The 24,326-nt window shown below is 48.4% G+C and overlaps 1 protein-coding gene across 5 annotated transcripts in view; it reads right to left on the bottom strand.

The window, feature by feature from the left end:
* ITGB4 (integrin subunit beta 4) overlaps nucleotides 1–24,326 on the bottom strand; it is a 330,473-nt gene that overhangs the window by 142,612 nt on the left and 163,535 nt on the right. For all 5 annotated transcript variants that reach the window (XM_069200167.1, XM_069200166.1, XM_069200168.1 and 2 more), the window contains exons 13-19: nucleotides 22,780–22,979; nucleotides 21,204–21,307; nucleotides 20,465–20,563; nucleotides 16,521–16,650; nucleotides 15,001–15,123; nucleotides 14,647–14,753; nucleotides 8,751–8,784 (exon numbers count right to left, since the gene is read on the bottom strand). In XM_069200167.1, coding sequence (XP_069056268.1) covers nucleotides 8,751–8,784; nucleotides 14,647–14,753; nucleotides 15,001–15,123; nucleotides 16,521–16,650; nucleotides 20,465–20,563; nucleotides 21,204–21,307; nucleotides 22,780–22,979 — 797 coding nt within the window. The remainder of the gene's footprint in view (nucleotides 1–8,750; nucleotides 8,785–14,646; nucleotides 14,754–15,000; nucleotides 15,124–16,520; nucleotides 16,651–20,464; nucleotides 20,564–21,203; nucleotides 21,308–22,779; nucleotides 22,980–24,326) is intronic.

The following is a 24,326-nucleotide window of genomic DNA, read 5'->3' as shown; positions in this document are numbered from 1 at the left end:
CTTAAATTTAGTATTTAAGGGCTACCCTGAACCCTAGAAAATTAGATTCCTGCAACTACAAGAAGAAGGACTGCCTAGCTGAAAACCCCTGCAGAGGAAGACCAGAAGACGACAACTGCCTTGGCTCCAGAAACTCACCGGCCTGTCTCCTGCCTTCCAAAGATCCTGCTCCAGCGACGCCTTCCAAAGGGACCAGCGACCTCGACATCCTCTGAGGACTGCCCCTGCTTCGAAAAGACAAGAAACTCCCGAGGACAGCGGACCTGCTCCAAGAAAGGCTGCAACTTTGTTTCCAGCAGCCTTGAAAGAACCCTGCAAGCTCCCCGCAAGAAGCGTGAGACTTGCAACACTGCACCCGGCGACCCCGACTCGGCTGGTGGAGATCCAACACCTCAGGAGGGACCCCAGGACTACTCTGATACTGTGAGTACCAAAACCTGTCCCCCCTGAGCCCCCACAGCGCCGCCTGCAGAGGGAATCCCGAGGCTTCCCCTGACCGCGACTCTTTGAATCCAAAGTCCCGACGCCTGGGAGAGACCCTGCACCCGCAGCCCCCAGGACCTGAAGGACCGGACTTTCACTGGAGAAGTGACCCCCAGGAGTCCCTCTCCCTTGCCCAAGTGGAGGTTTCCCCGAGGAACCCCCTCCTTGCCTGCCTGCAGCGCTGAAGAGATCCCGAGATCTCTCATAGACTAACATTGCGAACCCGACGCTTGTTTCTACACTGCACCCGGCCGCCCCCGCGCTGCTGAGGGTGAAATTTCTGTGTGGGCTTGTGTCCCCCCCGGTGCCCTACAAAACCCCCCTGGTCTGCCCTCCGAAGACGCGGGTACTTACCTGCAAGCAGACCGGAACCGGGGCACCCCCTTCTCTCCATTCTAGCCTATGTGTTTTGGGCACCACTTTGGACTCTGCACCTGACCGGCCCTGAGCTGCTGGTGTGGTGACTTTGGGGTTGCTCTGAACCCCCAACGGTGGGCTACCTTGGACCAAGAACTAAGCCCTGTAAGTGTCTTACTTACCTGGTTAACCTAACAAATACTTACCTCCCCTAGGAACTGTGAAAATTGCACTAAGTGTCCACTTTTAAAATAGCTATTTGTGAATAACTTGAAAAGTATACATGCAATTTTGATGATTTGAAGTTCCTAAAGTACTTACCTGCAATACCTTTCGAATGAGATATTACATGTAGAATTTGAACCTGTGGTTCTTAAAATAAACTAAGAAAAGATATTTTTCTATAACAAAACCTATTGGCTGGATTTGTCTCTGAGTGTGTGTACCTCATTTATTGTCTATGTGTATGTACAACAAATGCTTAACACTACTCCTTGGATAAGCCTACTGCTCGACCACACTACCACAAAATAGAGCATTAGTATTATCTATTTTTACCACTATTTTACCTCTAAGGGGAACCCTTGGACTCTGTGCATGCTATTCCTTACTTTGAAATAGCACATACAGAGCCAACTTCCTACAGTGTGTGTTTCTCATTTATTGCCTGTGTGTATGTACAACAAATGCTTAACACTACTCCTTTGATAAGCCTACTGCTCGACCACACTACCACAAAATAGAGCATTAGTATTATCTCTTTTTGCCCCTATCTTACCTCTAAGGGGAACCCTTGGACTCTGTGCATGCTATTCCTTACTTTGAAATAGCACATACAGAGCCAACTTCCTAACACTGGAATGGCTAGTCTCCAAGTGGGATCAACAGTGTGCCCAGAGCAAATCAGGTGTCACACTGAAGCTACATTAGTCTCTGAGGGTGGGGTGGATTTAGCCACACTGGCTGCCTGGCCCCCTAACATGCAAAAATACAGGCAGCAGCTCTTAATTAATGGGACAAGTGTAGAGGGCCTGAGGGATACAGGTGACAGTGTCACTGTGGTGACAGAGAAACTGGTTTCCCCTGGCCAATACCTGACTGGACAAACCTATCCAGTCACCAATGCTGACAATCAAACTAAAGTACATCCCATGGCAATGGTAACTTTAGAGTGGGGAAGGGTCAATGGCCTGAAACAGGTGGTGGTGTCCTCAAATATCCCAGTAGACTGTTTGCTTGGAAATGACCTGGAGTCCTCAGCATGGGCTGAGGTAGAACTGAAAACCCATGCAGCCATGCTGGGTATCCCTGAACTGGTGTGTGTCAAGACAAGGGCACAGTGCAAGGCACAGGGTGAAAGAGTAGAGCTGGAGTCTGGAAGAAAGGCCCAGCCTACCAAGAGAAAAGGAAAGTCAGCTGGGAAACCAGCTGCAACACAACAAGAAAAAGAGAACCTCTCTTCTCAGGAAGAAGTTCTGCCCTTTTAGGGAACTGAGCCTATGGAGCTGGAACCTTATCAGGTTGAGCTCTTGGGCCCAGGGGGACCCTCAAGGGAAGAGTTGTGTAAGGGACAAGAAACCTGTCCCTCTCTTTAAGGCCTTAGGCAGCAAGCTGCTGAAGAGTCCAAAGGCCAGAAAACTGGAACACATAGGGTCTATTGGGAAGATGGACTCCTGTACACTGAGGCAAGAGATCCCAAACCTGGTGCCACTAGGAGAGTGGTAGTGCCTCAGGGGTTCAGAGAGTTTATTCTGACCTTAGCCCATGATATTCCCCTTGCTGGGCATTTGGGACAAACCAAGACGTGGGAGAGGTTAGTCAACCACTTCTACTGGCCCAACATGTCCCAGAAGGTTAAGGAGTTTTGCACCTCCTGTACCACCTGTCAAGCCAGTGGCAAGACAGGTGGACATCCAAAGGTCCCCCTCATTCCACTTCCAGTGGTGGGGGTCCCCTTTGAAAGAGTGGGTGTGGACATAGTGGGTCCACTTGAACCTCCCACAGCCTCAGGAAATATGTACATCCTAGTAGTAGTGGATCATGCTACTAGGTATCCTGAAGCTATTCCCTTAGGTCGACTACTGCCCCTGCAGTAGCCAAGGCCCTCATTGGTATCTTTACCAGAGTGGGCTTCCCTAAGGAGGTGGTGTCTGACAGAAGTACCAACTTCATGTCAGCATACCTGAAACACATGTGGAATGAGTGTGGAGTGACTTATAAGTTCACTACACCATATCATCCACAAACTAATGGCCTTGTTGAGAGATTCAACAAGACATTAAAGGGCATGATCATGGGGCTCCCAGAAAAACTCAAAAGGAGATGGGATGTCCTCCTGCCATGTCTGCTTTTCGCTTACAGAGAGGTGCCTCAGAAGGGAGTAGGGTTCTCACCCTTTGAACTTCTGTTTGGCCACCCTGTAAGGGGACCACTTGCTCTTGTTAAAGAAGGCTGGGAGAGACCTCTTCATGAGCCTAAACAAGACATAGTGGACTATGTACTTGGCCTTCGCTCAAGGATGGCAGAGTACATGGAAAAGGCAAGTAAAAACCTTGAGGCCAGCCAACAGCTCCAGACGTTTTGGTATGACCAAAAGGCTGCACTGGTTGAATTTCAACCAGGGCAGAAAGTTTGGGTTTTGGAGCCTGTGGCTCCCAGGGCACTCCAGGACAAATGGAGTGGCTCTTACCCAGTGCTAGAGAGGAAGAGTCAGGTCACCTACCTGGTGGACCTGGGCACTAGCAGGAGCCCCAAGAGGGTGATCCATGTGAACCGCCTTAAGCTCTTCCATGATAGGGCTGATGTGAATCTGTTGATGGTAACAGATGAGGACCAGGAAGCTGAGAGTGAGCCTCTCCCTGATCTCCTCTCATCAGACCCTAAAGATGGCTCAGTTGATGGAGTGATCTACTCAGACACCCTCTCTAGCCAACAGCAATCTGACTGTAGGAAGGTCCTGCAACAGTTTGCGGAGCTCTTTTCCCTAACCCCTGGTCAGACACACCTGTGTACCCATGATGTGGACACAGGAGACAGCATGCCTGTCAAAAACAAAATCTTCAGACAGTCTGATCAAGTTAAGGAAAGCATCAAAGTGGAAGTCCACAAGATGCTGGAATTGGGAGTAATTGAGCACTCTGACAGCCCCTGGGCTAGCCCAGTGGTCTTAGTCCCCAAACCTCACACCAAAGATGGAAAGAGAGAGATGAGGTTTTGTGTGGACTACAGAGGACTTAATTCTGTCACCAAGACAGATGCCCATCCCATTCCTAGAGCTGACGAGCTGATTGACAAATTAGGTGCTGACAAATTCTTAAGTACCTTTGACTTAACAGCAGGGCACTGGCAAATCAAAATGGCACCTGGAGCAAAACAGAAAACAGCATTCTCCACACCTGATGGGCATTATCAGTTTACTGTTATGCCCTTTGGTTTAAAGAATGCCCCTGCCACCTTCCAAAGGTTGGTGAATCAAGTCCTTGCTAGCTTGGAGTCCTTTAGTGCAGCTTATCTTGATGATATTGCTGTCTTTAGCTCCAACTGGCAGGATCACCTGGTCCACCTGAAGAAGGTTTTGAAGGCTTTGCAATCAGCAGGCCTCTCTATCAAGGCATCCAAATGCCAGATAGGGCAGGGAACTGTGGTTTACTTGGGACACCTTGTAGGTGGAGGCCAAGTTCAGCCACTCCAGCCTAAGATCCAGACTATTCTGGACTGGGCAGCTCCAAAAACCCAGACTCAAGTCAGGGCATTCCTTGGCTTGACTGGGTACTATAGGAGGTTTGTGAAGGGATATGGATCCATTGTGACAGCCCTCACAGAACTCACCTCCAAGAAAATGCCCAAGAAGGTAAACTGGACTGTAGAATGCCAACAGGCCTTTGACACCCTGAAGCAAGCTATGTGCACAGCACCAGTTCTAAAAGCTCCAGATTACTCCAAGCAATTCATTGTGCAAACAGATGCCTCTGAACATGGGATAGGGGCAGTTTTGTCCCAAACAAATGATGATGGCCTTGACCAGCCTGTTGCTTTCATTAGCAGGAGGTTACTCCCCAGGGAGCAGCGTTGGAGTGCCATTGAGAGGGAGGCCTTTGCTGTGGTTTGGTCCCTGAAGAAGCTGAGACCATACCTCTTTGGGACTCACTTCTTAGTTCAAACTGACCACAGACCTCTCAGATGGCTGATGCAAATGAAAGGTGAAAATCCAAAACTGTTGAGGTGGTCCATCTCCCTACAGGGAATGGACTTTATAGTGGAACACAGACCTGGGACTGCCCATGCCAATGCAGATGGCCTTTCCAGGTTCTTCCACTTAGAAAATGAAGACTCTCTTGGGATAGGTTAGTCTCATCCTCTTTCGTTTGGGGGGTGGGGGGAATGTGTAAGGAAATGCCTCCTTGGCATGTTTACCCCCTGACTTTTTGCCTTTGCTGATGCTATGTTTTGAATTGAAAGTGTGCTGAGGCCTGCTAACCAGGCCCCAGCACCAGTGTTCTTTCCCTAACCTGTACTTTTGTATCCACAATTGGCACACCTTGGCATCCAGGTAAGTCCCTTGTAACTGGTACCTCTGGTACCCAGGGCCCTGATGCCAGGGAAGGTCTCTAAGGGCTGCAGCATGTCTTATGCCACCCTGGAGACCCCTCACTCAGCACAGACACACTGCTTGCCAGCTTGTGTGTGCTAGTGAGAACAAAATGAGTAAGTCGACATGGCACTCCCCTCAGGGTGCCATGCCAACCTCTCACTGCCTATGCAAGTATAGGTAAGTCACCCCTCTAGCAGGCCTTACAGCCCTAAGGCAGGGTGCACTATACCATAGGTGAGGGCACCAGTGCATGAGCACTGTGCCCCTACAGTGTCTAAGCCAAACCTTAGACATTGTAAGTGCAGGGTAGCCATAAGAGTATATGGTCTGGGAGTCTGTCAAACACGAACTTGGCTACACTGAAAACTGGGAAGTTTGGTATCAAACTTCTCAGCACAATAAATGCACACTGATGCCAGTGTACATTTTATTGTGAAACACACCCCAGAGGGCACCTTAGAGGTGCCCCCTGAAACTGTATCCAACTATCTGTGTAGGCTGACTGGTTCCAGCAGCCTGCCACACTAGAGACATGTTGCTGGCCCCATGGGGAGAGTGCCTTTGTCACTCTGAGGCCAGTAACAAAGCCTGCACTGGGTGGAGATGCTAACACCTCCCCCAGGCAGGAGCTGTAACACCTGGCGGTGAGCCTCAAAGGCCTCAAAGGCTCACCCCTTTGTTCCAGCACCGCAGGACACTCCAGCTAGTGGAGTTGCCCGCCCCCTCCGGCCACGGCCCCCACTTTTGGCAGCAAGGCCGGAGAAAATAATGAGAATAACAAGGAGGAGTCACTGACCAGTCAGGACAGCCCCTAAGGTGTCCTGAGCTGAAGTGACTCTAACTTTTAGAAATCCTCCATCTTGCAGATGGAGGATTCCCCCAATAGGATTAGGGATGTGACCCCCTCCCCTTGGGAGGAGGCACAAAGAGGGTGTACCCACCCTCAGGGCTAGTAGCCATTGGCTACTAACCCCCCCAGACCTAAATACGCCCTTAAATTTAGTATTTAAGGGCTTCCCTGAACCTAAGAATTTAGATTCCTGCAACTTACAAGAAGAAGAGGACTGCTGAGCTGAAAAACCCCTGCAGAAGAAGAAAGAAGACACCAACTGCTTTGGCCCCAGACCTACCGGCCTGTCTCCTGCCTTCTAAAGAAACCTGCTCCAGCGACGCTTTCCCAAGGACCAGCGACCCCTAAATCCTCAGAGGACTGCCCTGCTTCAAAGAAAGACAAGAAACTCCCGAGGACAGCGGCACTGCTCCAAAAGAACTGCAACTTTGTTACAGAGGAGCAGATTTTAAGACCCCTGCAAATCCCCGCAAGAAGCGTGAGACTTGCAACACTGCACCCGGCGACCCCGACTCGACTGGTGGAGAACCAACACCTCAGGGAGGACCCTCCGGCAACTCAGAGACCGTGAGTAACCAAAGTTGTCCCCCCTGAACCCCCACAGCGACGCCTGCAGAGGGAATCCCGAGGCTCCCCCTGACCGCGACTGCCTGAACCTAAAGTCCCGACGGTTGGAAAAGACCCTGCACCCGCAGCCCCCAGCACCTGAAGGAACGGAACTTCTGTGCAGGAGTGACCCCCAGGAGGCCCTCTCCCTTGCCCAGGTGGTGGCTACCCCGAGGAGCCCTCCCCTTGCCTGCCTGCACCGCTGAAGAGACCCCTTGGTCTCCCATTGAAACCTACAGAGAACCCGACGCTTGTTTGCACACTGCACCCGGCCGCCCCCGCGCTGCTGAGGGTGTAATTTTTGTGTGGACTTGTGTCCCCCCCGGTGCCCTACAAAACCCCCCTGGTCTGCCCTCCGAAGACGCGGGTACTTACCTGCTGGCAGACTGGAACCGGGGCACCCCCTTCTCTCCATTGAAGCCTATGTGTTTTGGGCACCTCTTTGACCTCTGCACCTGACCGGCCCTGAGCTGCTGGTGTGGTAACTTTGGGGTTGCTCTGAACCCCCAACGGTGGGCTACCTTGGACCCAAAACTGAGACCTGTAAGTGATTTACTTACCTGCTAAAAATAACAATACTTTACCTCCCCCAGGAACTGTGAAAATTGCACTGTGTCCACTTTTAAAACAGCTATTTGTGTTTTATGTGAAAAGTATATATGCTACTGTAATTATTCAAAGTTCCTAAAGTACTTACCTGCAATACCTTTCAAATGAGATATTACATGTAGAATTTGAACCTGTGGTTCTTAAAATAAACTAAGAAAAGATATTTTTCTATAACAAAAACCTATTGGCTGGATTTGTCTCTGAGTGTGTGTTCCTCATTTATTGGCTGTGTGTATGTACAACAAATGCTTAACACTACTCCTTTGATAAGCCTACTGCTCGACCACACTACCACAAAATAGAGCATTAGTATTATCTCTTTTTGCCACTATCTTACCTCTAAGGGGAACCCTTGGACTCTGTGCATGCTATTCCTTACTTTGAAATAGCACATATAGAGCCAACTTCCTACAACCACTTCATTTGGTTTGGTGAGGCTAAATATGATTGGGTTGAAAGTGGCAGAATATCAATATTCCGGTAAAAATGACTAGGGAATGGGCTGTATTGCAGTCCAGCCCCCCAGTCCTCTGTCCCCAGTCCTCTGCACCTGCCAGACCCCGCCTTCCAAGGTTTGTGCTAAACTTAATGTCTACATTTCTTGGGGTTTAACTTGTAATAGGAGATATTATTTGTGGAAATTTCAGCAGTAATGGTTAAATCTTGTCACCCTGTGTCCTCATATCTGACAATCAGGTCCTTTTTGGGTAACAAGACTGCTTCACTTACAAGGGGAAAAGTCCCATGTTTTTTTTTTTAAGTTTTCTTTATTGAGTTTTTTTTAAAGCATATATATCTATATTTACACTGGATAATCACGATATGCAGTAAACTTGTCCGATGGCTATTGTGGCACTGCAACAGCACATCCATTTATTTCCGGTCTATACCTCATCTTGGCCAACAAAGAAAACACAAAGAGTCCTATCGGTTGATGCCAGAAGCAAGACCATTACATCAGGAAAGGGTCCTATTGGGTAGTGCTTGCCTCAAGACCACTTCCACTAGGGAGCGTGTGGTTCCATCAGGTAAAGGGAATAGAAAGAGTGTCTCAATCACAGGATGAAGAATCCTACTGGATAATATGAGGGGCAACATTATTAGAACTAGGAAGCAAATGGTTAAATTGGATCCACTGGCAGCCAGCTTGGAAAGGGGGCTATTAGCCAGTGTCTCCTCCTCAGAAGCACTAAGAAAGCAAGTCAGCTGTAGAGGTGAAAGGCATGCAAATCAGTATAAGGAGCTTATTTTTACCTTGTTTGCAACAGGGCAGGAGGGCTAGGCAGGCCTGCAAGAGGAAGAGAAAGGAAAGACAGGTGATTAAAACAAATCCGAGAGCTACCTACTCTTCTCAAAACTCTCATTGACTCACTCTGCCTGCCTGAGACAAACCGCAGTACATGGTCACGATACAGGAGAGCACAGAACTGTCACATCACAAACACTTTTCATGGAAAGAACAGTGGGTGCATGGACCAGTCTCAAGCAAAGGTGGTGCAGACACACACATTAAATTATTTTAAAAAAGAGTGCAAGATAACAGACTTTTTGCAGGTCTATCCCTGACTTCTTACCCCAATTCTGACTAATACACACTGGCGCAACAACTCTGTAATACCCGAGCCATGTTAAACAGGACTTAGTGCATGTCTCTGACCCTTAAAAAGTGTATTTTTAATTGCCTTTCCCCCAATTGGTATTACTTGACTTACTTGTAAGTCCCTAGTATATGGTACCGGGTTACGTAGGGCCTGTAAGTTAAAGTGTCTCTCGTTGACTGCAGCACTAGTTGTGCCACTACGAGTGTGACAAAGCAAAAGCATGACAGCCTGCCATTGCTGGCTGACAGAGCAGTTGTTTACTGCTAACTCGACCTTGCCATTTCAAGCCATGACAAAGCCCAAGCCTTCCTTTTTAATATTTGTAAATCACTTCTAAAGCTTCTTTACTAATCACTAAAGGCAGGGCGCATTATATTAAAAGGTTGAACTGTAATTGCACCTTCAGAGCCCCTAGCTATCTAAACCTCACACTGTTGTTTTTACTGTTGAAAGGCTAATATCCCCATTGGCGAGTGCAGAGTTACCTGCTGACACCTCAGCAATGCTAACTTCTGAATGGGACTACTCAGATTGATACTTCAAGGTATCAAAACAATATGTGCATTAAACACAATTTAGTGGTTGAATCGAATTGAATGGCATTAGTGGGCAGAGAGCAACTTTAGTAAGTTGCCACTTTGCTGCCCAAAGTTTTTAGTGCCTGTTTACGGTTGCACACAAAGACTGTATTTCAAGACAGCCTCCTGGCTTCCTGGGGAGATGTGTGAATGACCCCCAGGAAGAGAGATGAAGGGCCTGCTGGGGGAGGAGGTGGTATCTCCCAGGGGCAGCAGCCACAAATTTTAAGATGGTTGCGGGGGATGACAGCGACGGGGGAAACAAATAATTTAAGAAAAAGAAACACTTACAGTTCCTGCTGCCACTGCCTCCTGCCACCTCACTCCGCTGCTCTTCTGGTGTCTCAGCATTCACTGGGACACCAGCACAGGCTCCAGCAAACCTGCCACTGCTCTCATGCTAAACTTAGCATGAGAGCAGCAACAGGACTGGTCTGAGCAGCTTGGTTTTCCACTCAGGCAGTGCAATGGGGTATGTTCAGTTTCTCCACCCTGGCTGTGCAACACAGCCGGGTTGGAGAAACCTAAGTGCACAGGTGTGTTTGGCCAGTACGTGCGCACTTAGGTCACTCCACTCCTCCTCCCCCCTCTCATGGCCCAGCCCGTCCCTCCCTTCACATGCTGGTTGAGCCTGTAGTAGAAAAATAAAACGATAATCAAATATTGTTTTAGTTTTCTGCTGCTGGCTCTTAGCCAGTGGGGCGATGCTCCTCTGCCATTGCAGGGGAGCTGTCCCTGGTATCTCCTTATGGCAGGAAACACCACGGAGGGTGTCAACCCAAAAGGCAAGCTTCAAAGGGAAAGCCGCCTTTGGTGAGCAAATGGCAAGCACACGTGAAAATGGCTGCTCCTTTTATTCATAGATCAGATGGCATCAGGGACAGACAAGTGGAAACCAGTGGTTAGGCTGGTTTTCCCTTAGGTGTGTAGTCCTCAAGCAGCCACGCCCCTGGGGTGGGCTACCAAGCTCAACAAGCCAAAAGAGGGGTTGCTGCCATTTTGAGATTGGGCTGAACACAGTGTTCTGGGATAGCTGGATGTCACACTTCACAGGAAGTTGTCATCAGGTGGAAGGCATCCAAGTAGCCCATTGGTTAGTCACCGCCGCATCCCCTAAGGGCACTTTCTGGGCATCAAGAAGGCACCCCTGGTACTCAGACTTCAGATCACATCTGTAGTGGAAAACAAGATCGAAGAAGGACTGCCCTGCTAACACTGGACATGACAAAGAGAGGCTGCACAGAAGCGGAACTGCACCTGCTGCTCCTTGGTCTAGCAAAGAGAGGACTGTGCCTGTGGTGACTTGCTCGGGTCCCAGACAGAAGAAGAGACTCCAAGAGTCAGATTGCTGGCTTCCTGTTCCAGAATCAGGAACACAAAAGCTGAACAAGCCTGCCTTGGCAAGTTGGTAGCCAATATCACCAGATCATTGCTTGCCACCGAAGTGCAGCCTAGGAGCTTGATTCCCAGTGCTCAAAAGTTGCATCTAAATCTACTGGACCAGGGAAAGTCACCAGAGTTCAGTTGGGTCACCAAGAAGGAAAGTTATTGCCAGAAGAAGAAAACTGCTGGATTTGTCACCACCAGAGGCCAGTCGACCAGTGTGAACTGGTTTTTGGATAGACTCCAACCAGATTTCAAGGTACATCAAAATCTGTGGCCAAGTCACCTCATTGTGTTTGTGGACTGAGAGGTGACCCCAGGAAGTCCCCCACCACCGAATGACAATTGCAGCATCCTTGAGCTCCTTCCTTCTCCCTCATCCCTTGCATCAGGTCTGCTTCACTGAAGTCAATGACAAGTTGCCTTTAACGCTAGAACTGGACTGGAGACTGTCTTTCCTGTGAGGTAACTGTACCTTGGGATTTTGTTAGTCCCGCTGATCTGCTACCTGCTGGAGAGGGTTATGTAAAGCAATTGGAAGGGACCATATTTAACTTTGACAAAGTTTGGTAAAAGTTTCCAAGTCCTGTTTTCGTGATTCTTACCAATGCTTGTTTGCGGTTAAGTAAAAAGCTGTGATTTATTGAATCTTCAAATATTTATATCTCCAGAACCCTTCGGTGTATTTTGTTCATTTTGGTGTCTATAAAGTCATAAAAATAGCACCTATTTTTATAAATTGGCATCTGATTTCTTGAGTCGTATTTCTCTCTTACCCAATTGCTTTGGTACTTCTCAATGCTTTACACTTGTTTCTTTTTTAAGACTGATTGCTCCAAGTCACTGTTACCAAGATTGAGCTAAGGTTTTTACAAATAAACATGACTGGACCCAAGACAGGTGGCACTACTACACCATATAATAAATCACATTTCTTCATAAACAGCCAAAGGCAGACTTGTAAGAGTGATAGCATGTGGAAAGTGTCAAGCTACCGACCATCTAGGGTCTTTAAGTAGTAGAACACTGGCAAAGTTGCTGAGCCTGCGCAACTCTGTCATCCTTTAAATATCGCCTGCCGATGTGATATCAATGCACCTCCCCAAGTGCAGAGCCAAGGGCAAGGCCTGCTTTCCTTTCACGCAAACCTCACTAAGATACCAAACCTGGTTTCTCCAGCACAAACAGGAGAACTCAAAGGGAAAGACTTCAAGACTCTGTCAGCAGAAGAGGTACAACACTTGCTACCTTGAACAGTTGTGCAACCATCTAGGCCTTGGTGTACACAGCAGGCGCAAAAAAGCTCTGGCCCAAGTTATACTATTGACCATTGAGTTGGTTGTTACATCTAATATACACACAGCTTGGGAAATAATATGGAATAAGACCACCAAACGTTATTAGTCCCACTCATGTAAATGATCATCGTTTTTTAATGTTTTGCTCTCGCTGTTGCCACTATATGAAAGCTAGTGTTAAGAACGAGCCCAAGACGTGACTGGATGCAATTTGCTCTCAGCTCCTAATTGACTGTCTCCATTAGTCAACTCCTTAACTTTTCATACATAGTTAATTTTTATAATACTTTTTGGATTTGGATTTTTTCTTCAAAGAAAATTCCCATTATTTGAGATCTTTTCAGAATCATACAAAACTGGCCTAGCGACAGAATCAATGTCCATACTATGAATACGGAGTACAAAGCTAGGTTGAACGTAAAACCACAACAGTTCAGCAGATAATTTTTTGTTGCCTGAAAGGGTGCAAAGCGCCAGGTATGGTATTAACCAGCCAAACGGTTTCACTAAGGGCCAGATGCGCGTACCTTTTTTCTTGTTGTAAACGGTTTGCGACAAAAAAAAAGCATTTTAGTATGTAGAAACCCTATTTTGCGATTCGGTAATCTATTTACCGAATCGTAAAATAGGTTTGCGAGTCGCAATTAAGAAAGGGTGTTCCCTTCCTAATTGCAAGTCGCAGTGAGATGTATGATTGTTTTGTGACCGTGAATGCGGTTACAAAACCATCACAGTTAGCACTGATTTCAAATTGGTGCTAACCCATTTGCAAACGGGAAGGGGTCCCTATAAGACCTCTTTCCCTTTGTGAATGGTAGTGAAAATATTTTTTCGGAGCAGGCAGTGGTCCCAGGGACCACTGCCTGCTCTGAAAAAACGAAAAGAAAACACTTCATTTCTGTTTTTGAAATGCATCCCGTTTTCCTTTAAGGAAAACAGGCTACTTTTTTTTTTTAAACTGCTTTATTTAAAATCAGTCACAGACATGGAGGTCTGCTGTCCCCTGCAGACCACCATCTTTGTGAGGGAGGCCATTCCCAATGGGGTCACAAATTGCGACCTACCTCATGAATATTTACGAGGCAGGTCACTGGCGATCCCATTGGGATTCGCGAACAGTGTCTTTGACACTGTTGTACATCAGTTTTTGCCACTCGCAAACTGAAAGTCGCAAAACCTAATATTCGTACATGTGGCCCTAAGTTCTTCATCTGCCCACAAAATTTGGTTTCCTTGCATAACATCTTCTAATATCTGCTTAGGCTTCTACTGTGCCTGTGAGGGCATAATTCCTCTTCTCCCTTTAAAGTCTCAGATGCTGCTCTTTACACTATTCCAGTGCTCCTTACTAGTTTCTAATGTCCGCTTAAAAACATCCAGTGCTGTTTTGAAGCGTGTAATGCTCTTTTAAAATTTGTAATATCCAGGTATTAGCCTAAAGTCACTTTTAAAGATTGCAAGGCCCCTTGAAAACCTCTTGAGCTCCCAATGCTCTTTAGTAGTTTATAACAGCACTTTAAAGCATCAAATGTGTCTAGAAGGTTTTTAATGCCCCTTTACTGCTTCCAGTACTTCATTACCTCTTCCAATGCCCCTTTAAAGTTTCCAGTGCCCCTTTACCACTTCAAAAGACCTTTAAACATTTAAAATCCCCTTTTAAAGCTTCCAGTACCCTTTACAAGTTCAGCTTCTATTGCTGGTTTGTAGATGCAAATGCCCCCTTTACCGCTTACAATGCCCTTTTGCATCTTCAAATGCCCCTTTCCTGTTCCCCATACTGATTTGAAGCTTAATGGGGCTAATCGTGCTTCCAACGCTCCTAGGAAGGTTCCAATGCTCTTTATGTTGATAATTCACCTTTAGAGCGTTCAGAGCGCCCTTAACACTTGCAATGATCCTTTTTAGATATCAACATCTCTCCACTGCTTCCGATCCCCCCTTTCAAGCTCCCAATGCCCTTGAACGTGCCTAGAGGCCACTTAGTATTTTCAAAGCCCCATTAACACATCTAATAGCCCCTTTAAAGATTATTATTATTCTGTCCCTCAATAGAGGTTAAAACTGACTCCAGTTATCGACTCTGGAAAGTCATTTTTGGCACTAGCCAAACCGATTTATACACTTCCTAGACTAGGTGGAGATATTTCAGGTCTGCCTTGGGCCAGAGACTCTTTGTAAATGCACATAAATAATTCAGTGGGGTACAGCAGTTGCTCATGTAAAATATGGGAACTTTACATTGGCAGATTACGCAGGTGGCCACGCAGTGCATTGTGGGAGAAACACTTACCTTGCAGCACGCGCAGTACCGCCAGCAGAGCAGCAGGAGCAGCCCCAGAAGCAACATCAGGAAGATCAAGAGTGGGATGAGCCAGAGGAAGGCGCCCCCGGGGCACTCTGCAAAGGCAAGAGAGGAGAGAGCTGAGGTGAGGCGATGAGGAGGGGAGCGACAGCTCAAATGACGGGATGAGGATTAAAGAGACGCGGGTGAGGGGGGCAGACGAGGAGCGGGCAGACAGACCTGGGCGAGTATGGGAGGAGACGAAGAGATGCACAGTGGTGCTGGGATTGGATGCCCTGTGGGGGAGAAAGGTAAGGGGCAGCCCACCTCTTCATGCGTCTCACGGACAAGATCTGCACCCACCTTTCTTCTTCTGCACCTGGATGGTGTGGTTGCTGGGGCTCCCGGGGTTTCCTTCCACGGTGTAGTGGTAGATGCAGTCGTCCTCTTCGTCCCGGAAGTTGCAGAGTTCACTGACCTGCTCCGCTAAAGAAACGGGGAGAAGAGAATATGTGTGGGGAGTCACAAGGGAGAAATACAGGGGCAGGGGGCACTTCAAACGCAACTGTAGCTAGAAGGACGGGTAAGTACAGCCATAAGTACCGCCAGACTCCTGAAAGGGCAGTAGCACAGCTTTAAAAGGCAGTTAATACCTCGGCAGTCATCGTGAACGTGTAACAATGATTCTCATGAAGAACCAGACATAGACCAACACCAACTGAAGCAGCCAATCACAGGAGGAAGGATGCCACTGATATAACTCAGTGATTGAAGACTCGAGGGGATACGGCACTCCCCAGCTTCCTGCAGGAACAACAGTTGTGTGCAGGGCCTTTATCAATACAGACCTCACTCCTCCGAGCCAGGCAGAAACATGTACTCCCCCTGTACCGACTCATACAGGAAGAGGAACTGATACTGATCTGAATGAACCTGCACGAGAAGAGGCCTCCCTTCTCTGGACCCTGCAGGAACACACACTTCTTTACATGGACCTGTACAAAGACAGGACTGGTTTACCAGGAGCCTGCAGGAGCACACACTCATCTGTATTGTCCTATACAAGAAAAGTCTCACTTGTATCGGCCCTGCGGCAACACGCACTCATCTACAGTCGACTGTTCAAGGAGAGGACTCGCAACCAGGGAACCTCCGGGAACACACACTCAAAGCAAATAACTCACCGTTGTTTACCCTTCAGGAATATACACTCATGTACAAGGAACTGTAAAAGGATAGCGGCAGCTTTCCCAGAACTCTACATCAATGCACACTTTCCAAGGACAATTAAAATGGAGAACAGTACTTCTGAGGGTTCTGTTTTTGAACGTAGGGTAACAAGTTAAAATCACAGCCTTTCATCCTTCTGGGGTTGATAAAATGACTAACACTGAGTTGGATAAGGATAAATATCCATTATCTGTCAATAGTACCAAGGTACTCCTTGGGATGAAGTTGCACTCTTCAAATACGCCTGTTCTGTTTTGCTTTCATGGTCTCCCTGTACATATATAAGGGCGTGAAACAAAGCATTGTTGGGACCTTAGGGGGGCAATAAAGTAACTGTACATCATCTCTTTGATAAATATCACACAGTGGAGCCCTCTTACTGCGGCTCACATATGGGGTGCGGGTTGTGAGACTGTAACATACCTTGCTATGCAAACCTCCTGTGGGCTTACCGCGCCTAGAAATGTGCCATTCTATTGAACCCCCAACATACTAAGGCCAGTGTTAATGTATGCCACGGTATCCTGCTACCGGACCTTCGCCTGGGGTTGACAAGTTATGCTTGGGGGTGGTGAAGGCCCATCCCCCACAAGCAGTTAAGGTACACACCCACCATCACGTTTTCTCTTCTCATGTTTTACTCTCCCCAGTACCTTTCTTCAGCTTTTCCACCATTTCGATCCTCATGCTGCAGTCATCACACTTCTTGCCCTTCTTCTCTCCGGTTTGCCAGGCCTGGCATTGCACGCAGGTGCGGATGTCCTCACAGACACCCAGCAAGCTCTGCAGGGAAACAAGAGTGTGGAGGAGTGACAGGCTGCGGTGGTGAGGAGTGGCTGCTGAGAGTGGTGGGGTGGTGTCTAGATATTTGGTGCACGTCATGTGGTGACTATTGACGAGGTGATTGATGGTAAAGGTGTTGAAGATGTAACTGTGGGACATGGAGGCATGGTCAAGAGGCTGTGCTTGGCAGGCTATTTTAGAAACTGGCTGGTAGCATTGGAGGATATGACTGCAAACTGGTGATAGTTAGGAAGTGGGCAGCTGCAGGGATGCAAATATATTTAGTTACCCGGAGACTAATATAATGAGGTGTGAGGTTCGGTTGTGGGATTAGAAATAAGACCTCAGGAGGCATTGGTGGTGCGGAGGTGGCTGGTAACAGTCATGGTGTGGTAAAGAGCTAGCTAGTGGTATTGTTGCCACAATGGGAAGTCCCAAACAGATTGGCAGTGTTGGTATGGTGAGGGGGTGGATGGGGACAGTGATGGCATGTTAACTCATTCCAGTATTTGTGATATTGGTAAAAACGCCTAGAGGAGGCTGGTGGCAGCGGAGATGTGAAGATGGTGAGTGGTTTTGATGGTACAATGGGGATGTCCTGGTCTGTTGACAATGGTGGTATGGTTAGAATGTGGATGATGGTAGGAAGTTGGCTCTGTATATACTATTTCAAAGTAAGAAATAGTGTGCACAGAGTCCAAGGGTTCCCCTTAGAGGTAAGACAGTGGCAAAAAGAGATAATTCTAATGCTCTATTTTGTGGTAGTGTGGTTGAGCAGTAGGCTTATCAGAGGGTAGTGTTAAGCATTTGTTGTACACACACAGGCAATAAATGAGGAACACACACTCAAAGACAATTCCAGGACAATAGGTTTTTATATCGAAAAATATATTTTCTTAGTTTATTTTAAGAACCACAGGTTCAAGATTTACAAACAATACTTTAAATGAAAGGTATTTCACTCAGGTATCGTAGGAACTTTGAATCATCACAATAGCATGTACAGTTTGGGCAAAAATGGCAAAAAGTTATTTTAAAAATGGACACACTGCAAAAATCAACAGTTTCGGGGGGTGGGGGGGAAGTATTGGTTAAGTTCACAGGTAAGTAAAACACTTACAGGGTTCAAAGTTGGGTCCAAGGTAGCCCACCATTGGGGGTTCAAGGCAACCCCAAAGTTACCACACCAGCAGCTCAGGGCCGGTCAGGTGCAGAGGTCAAAGTGGTGCCCAAAACACATAGGCTTCAATGGAAATAGGGGTGCCCCGGTTCCAGTCTGCCAGCAGGTAAGTACTCGCGACTTCGGAGGGCAGACCAGGGGGGTTTTGTAGGGCACCGGGGGGGGGACACAAGCAGGCACAGAAAGTACACCCTCAGCGGCACAGGGGCGGCCGGGTGCAGAGTGCAACCAGGCGTCAGGTTTGTAATAGGATTCAATGGGGAGACCCGGGGGTCTCTTCAACGATGCAGGCAGGCAAGTGGGGGGGGGGCTCCTCGGGGTAGCCACCACCTGGGCTAGGAAGAGGGCCGCCTGGGGGTCGCTCCTGCACTGGAGTTCGGTTCCTTCAGGTCCTGGGGGCTGCGGGTGCAGTGTGTTTTCCAGACGTCGGGTTCCTTGAAGCAGGCAGTCGCGGTCAGGGGGAGCCTCTGGATTCCCTCTGCAGGCGTCGCTGTGGGGGCTCAGAGGGGTCAACTCTGGCTACTCACGGGCTCGCAGTCGCCAGGGAGTCCTCCCTGTAGAGTCAGTTTTATGCAGGTCGAGCCGGGGGCATCGGGTGCAGAGTGGAAAGTCTCACGCTTCCGGCGGGAAACGTGTGGTCTTTAAAAGTTGCTTCTCTGTTGCAAAGTTGCAGTTTCTGGTGAACAGGGCCGCTGTCCTCGGGAGCTTCTTGGTTCTTTTAGATGCAGGATAGTCCTCTGAGGCTTCAGAGGTCGCTGGACCCTGGGGGACACGTCGCTGTTGCAGTTTTTCTTGAAGTGGGGAGACAGGCCGGTAGGGCTGGGGCCAAAGCAGTTGGTGTCTCCATCTTCTCTGCAGGGCTTCAGGTCAGCAGTCCTTCTTCGTCTTCAGGTTGCAGGAATCTCTCTTCCTCGGTTCTGGGAGCCCCTAAATACTCAATTTAGGGGTGTGTTTAGGTCTGGGAGGATAGTAGCCAATAGCTACACCCTCTTTGTGCCTCCTCCCTGTGGGGAGGGGGGCACATCCCTAATCCTATTGGGGAAATCCTCCATTTGCAAGATGGAGGATTTCTAAAAGTCAGAGTCACCTCAGCTCAGGACACCTTAGGAGTTGTCCTGACTGGCCAGTGACTCCTCCTTGTTTTTTTCATTATCTCCTCCAGCCTTGCTGCCAAAAGTGGGGGCAGTGGCCGGAGGGGCGGCCATCTCCACTAGCTGGGATGCCCTGTGGCGCTGTAACAAAGGGGGTGAGCCTTTGAGGCTCACCGCCAGGTGTTACAGTTCCTGCAGGGGGAGGTGAGAAGCACCTCCGCCCAGTACAGACTTTGTTCCTGGCCACAGAGTGACAAAGGCACTCTCCCCATGTGGCCAGCAACATGTCTGGTGTGTGGCAGGCTGGCAGAACTAGTCAGCCCACACTGGAAGTCGGGTATGTGTTCAGGGGGCATCTCTAAGATGCCCTCTGGGTGTAGTTTTACAATAAAGTGCACACTGGCATCAGTGTGCATTTATTGTGCTGAGAAGTTTGATACCAAACTTCACAGTTTTCAGTGTAGCCATTATGGTGCTGTGGAGTTCATGTTTGACAGACTCCCAGACCATATACTCTTATGGCTACCCTGCACTTACAATGTCTAAGGTTTTGCTTAGACATTGTAGGGGCATAATGTTCATGCACATATGCCCTCACCTGTGGTATAGTGCACCCTGCCTTAGGGCTGTAAGGCCTGCTAGAGGGGTGACTTACCTATGCAGCAGGCAGTGTGAGGTTGGCATGGCACCCTGAGGGGATTGCCATGTTGAGTTAGTCATTTTCTCCCCACCAGCACACACAAGCTGGCAAGCAGTGTCTGTGCTGAGTGAGAGGTCCCAAGGGTGGCATAAGACATGCTGCAGCCCTTAGAGACCTTCCCTGGCATCAGGGCCCTTGGTACCAGGGGTACCAATTACAAGGGACTTACCTGGGTGCCAGGGTTGTGCCAATTGTGGAGACAAAGGTACAGTTTAGGGAAAGAACACTGGTGCTGGGGCCTGGTTAGCAGGCCTCAGCACACTTTCAAATCATAACTTGGCATCAGCAAAGGCAAAAAGTCAGAGGGTAACCATGCCAAGGAGGCATTTCCTTACAGCAGCGGGTGGAGTAAATAAGATGTCTTGCTGTAGTGGTTGTTTGTGGGCTTGTGTCAATGGTGCTATCCTGAAATGATGCATGGTGCCAATGGCGTTGTGGTGAGGAAATGCCTGATGCCATTAGATAGGAGTGGATGGTGGTAGTGGAAGGATGCTGAGGCGATGGCAGGTGGCAGTGATGGTGTGGTGACAGATTGCTGATGACAGTGGATTTATTGTGCTGAAGTAGCCGGCGACAGTGTTCAATTGGTGACAGTGTGGCGGGTATTCCAAGGAGAAGAGGTTGATACCAATGGTGGTGAGAAGGTGAATGGAGGATTTATAAATATAAAGTGGTGAGAGGTAAAAAGGGATTGGCCTGAGTCAGTTACATGTTATCTACCTACCACCCGGTCAGTGGTGAGATGGTCAGCATTTCTCAGTGGACCAGGTCCCTCCTGGCAAGAACTAATGTTCAAACAACTCAGCTGAAATTTGGGGTTGCTGAGGATGGGTCAGCACTTACCAGTGAGTTACTGATTTCACAGGTGGCATCTGTAGATTGGAAGTCTTTGTCACACAGGCATCGCCCACAGATGCATTTCCCACGCCCGTTACAGAGCCCCTGCAAGAAGAATGAGTTGTGTATAAGCATCTCTGTTCCATTCATATTGAGAGAATAGCAGATGTGTTTGTCAGCACTCAAGACACAGTTTATAGGCACGCCTCATTTTATATCATCCGATTCTGATGAATAATCAAACTGTGTTATTTATTTCCCACTGTGCATGTCCTATATTAACCGAGGAAACAGTACTTCGACATTTCCCAAGAGGACATACCCTTTTACATGATTACAAGAGATAAACCTTTCTAAGTTATCTCCATGGGACTGTTGTATCTCCTTTTTCCAGATACCCAGAGATGAATCTTTGTACCCCAATGAGTGTATGCCCTTATCCACGATTGCCGAGATGAAGATATCCAAATAATGGCCAAGGGATGGATCCCCAAACACAACGCTCCATCTGAACTCCTAATGGATGTATACCCTGTTCTCAGCTTCCGACATACAGGATTGCCTCTGTAATTTCTATGTGTAGGTACCCCTTACCTAGATTCTCAGCGGTGCACCGCTATCATGGCCATATTTGCACCTCTTGACTACAAGACAAAGTTTGTCTTGACAAGACATTGGGGTCTCCTTACCTAGATAGCCTGTTTCAAGGATATGAGATGGAGCTGTCAGCTCTCGTGGTACTTACCCCATTTCTGTCCAGGCATGTAGCATTACTCTTCGGACACTCACAGCCCAGACCCTCCCAATCCTGCTCGCAGACGCACTGTCCAAGGTAGCAGCGGCCTCTAGCTGCCGGGAGAGGAGAACAAGTTACTGTACTGGTGGATCTCTGAGTGCCCTACTTGGCTAGAGTGTCACTATCAGAGCTGCTACACATTCTGCAGCCCTGTGGCACAGAGTCTGACTACCCTTCTGGCCCAGGTGCTGCACTAGCTGATGCCTCTGGTCGACTGTCCTACAAGAGAACTCTTTGGGCCCACTGTTACCATCCCTGCTGCCCGGTGTTAACTGCCCTCGGTCACTCTATTGTTGCTAAATTTTTTCTGTGCCCCCTTGGAAGCCCTTACCATCCCTCTGTTCACCTCAACATCTGTCTCCCCCTGTTTGCCTTACATCTGTTTCCCTACCAACCACCATTCTGCATCTCACTCCCCTTATGTACCCCACCATCTCTTCACCTCGCTCTACAAATCTTCTCCGTGCTTGTGTCTCCCTTCTATCACTGTTGCCCCAGTATGCCTGTCACCCCACAATCCACATGCCTCCTTTTTATCACCATGTCCTTTCTATAACTCCTGGTCTCCTCACATCTCTGTGATTCTACACCCTTCCTTTGTCTTGGAATCATCTCATAGAGAACCCTCTTTTTCCAACTATACCCAGATGTGCGAGAAACTCCTTTGCCCACAGCCGCCCCATGCCCCCCCTTCTCGGATACAACACTGGACGCATTATTGGATAATGCACGGCCGCAGTTTTATTAAAACATTGCAACATGGCTCATAAACTTCGCACGTGACTGGCGGTCATTTCAATTCCCCATGCAAAAGTTCCCCTTTTAAATCTGTTAATTTGAGTCCAGTCCTTAGCTGATCTGGTCGCCAACCTTTTGCTTACACAGCTTTTTACCTGTTATAACCATCGGGGTTTCGGCTTCCCTTGTTGCCAAGCCCTTGTGGGAGGCCTCTGACCCTGCCCGGGCCACAAGTGCCATGCCCGCCCGCTGCTGCCCCTTTTACCGATTATTGTTCTCTCCCTCCCACAGCCCTGCCGTCAGGCATCCCAAGGGCACCTCTTTCTTCCTCCTTTCACTAAACCTTCTTGTCATCTCTATGCCCACGTATATGTCCCTCTTCTGAATATCAGTATCTTGCTTCTTGCTACCCATCTCCTCAGCAGAGGGATCATCACCATCTCTCCGTCCACCTATGTGTTATACAGCTGCCTCTAACTGCTCACGCGTTCCATGCATACGTGTCCCGCAGCTACCTGTGAGCTGTCTTCACTTCACCTTCCAGTCCCCTTCCAGTCAGACATGGGCCCAGGCATTGACCCTGCCCTCCAGTCTTCCATCCTTGCATGCACTGTCCAACTCACCTTGCCACAGCCCCAGAGTTGCCCCACCCTCCATCCCCTGGCCACAACCGGAAACCCTGGTGGATTACGCAGCCCTGGTGCTCCCTTCTTTGTAACGCAGCCAACACCTCATCTCCGCCTGACTGCTCCCTCAATGGAGGCAAAGCATGCACTAACAGACTTACCATTGCAGAGGACTCCGGCAGTGCGGGGGCACTGGAAGCTGTCATACTGGCAGAACTCTCCCTCGTACTGGTGTGAGACACACTTACATTGTCCACAGATACATTCACCCCGGCCTGAGCATGTTGTCTGTGTCCCAGGCACAACACAGGCCAGTGTATCACCAGTGGAACCTGAGTCACAGCCACAGTTGTCACCTGCCCTGTGGTGCAAAGAGAGGACAAAAAGCAATCAGGAACTGAAAAGGCCATGCACTTCACAATGTCAACTAAAAGCCACAGAGATGTAATATGAAATGACCAGGGCAACTCTAGAGTCACATACATCACTGATCTAAGAGCCAGACCACAGATAAAGACACTTGGAGTAAGAGCCAGTACAAGACTAGAATATTAGAGAACCCTGATGCAAGGCTAGCCAGCGCAAGGCTAGATCTCAGCGGTCGCTGATGCAAGAGCCAAATCACAGTTGTAGCCACACAGATCTCTTGTAGAAGAGAAGACTTAGTGCAATGCTAGATCCTTAAAGGTCCTTGAGGGCACAGTCACTACAACACCTGTGTGAAAAGGATCTCTGATGCTGGACCTCTACAAGGCTACAACCCCCGGGATCCTAATGGCACAGCCAACACGTCTTCTCTTCCTGGCTGTTCCCTCAATGGAGGTAAAGCGTGAACTAACAGACTTACCACTGCAAAGGACTCTGATGGTAAGGGGGCATTGAAGTTGTCATATTGGCAAGGCCACAGATAAAAGACCAGAGACCTTTAAGGCATGGTCAAAGTGGACTGTCCAAGGGGTCCCCTGAGAAACTAATTTTTTTTATCTCTCTCTATCTCACACCTGTCTAATTCTCTATCTTAACCTCTCTCCCTGTCTCTGCTTACCCCTTCATCTCACTCTGTCTCTCTCCAATCACTGTCATCTTATACAATGTTAGAGTCCTGGGCAAGATCTATTTCAGCTTTTTGTGTGACAGTGTCTGACAGTTCAATGTATAATTCAGTATCAAGTTGCATCATAAAGGCTTGAATTGGAAGAAAATTGGTAATATAAAATACATTTCTTCTGAACAGGGGGCCTCAAAATATGTCTCACCCGAGTCCCCAAAAATTCTTAAAATGAAACTGTCAAAGATCCTGGATGGCAAAGTCAGTGCAAAGCTACAGCCAAAGAGATCATTGATGCAAGAGCTAGTTCAAGGCTAGAATTAAAAAGATACTAATGAAAGATCCTGTGTAAGGCTATAGCCTCAGAGATCCCAGATGCAACAGAGAGTGCAATACTGGAGCCCAAGAGAGCCCTGGAGTAAGAGCAATCACAAAGTTAAGAATAAAGGGATTCCTGATGTAGAGCCAGCGCAAGGCCACAGCCAAAGGGATCACTTTTGTAAGAGCCAGTGCAAGGCTAAGGCCAGTGCACCACTAGAGCCTAGGAGATTCCTGATGTAAGAGTCCATACACGGTGAAGCCTAGGAGATGAGATCCCTGGGGCCATATTATACGTAGAGCCCCTGGGGCATAACAGGCGCCTGCGTCTGCTTTGTGCAC

Source organism: Pleurodeles waltl, chromosome 7, assembly GCF_031143425.1.
Source record: "Pleurodeles waltl isolate 20211129_DDA chromosome 7, aPleWal1.hap1.20221129, whole genome shotgun sequence".
Taxonomy (NCBI): Eukaryota; Metazoa; Chordata; class Amphibia; order Caudata; family Salamandridae; genus Pleurodeles; species Pleurodeles waltl.
This window is presented reverse-complemented; position numbering and strand designations above follow the sequence as displayed.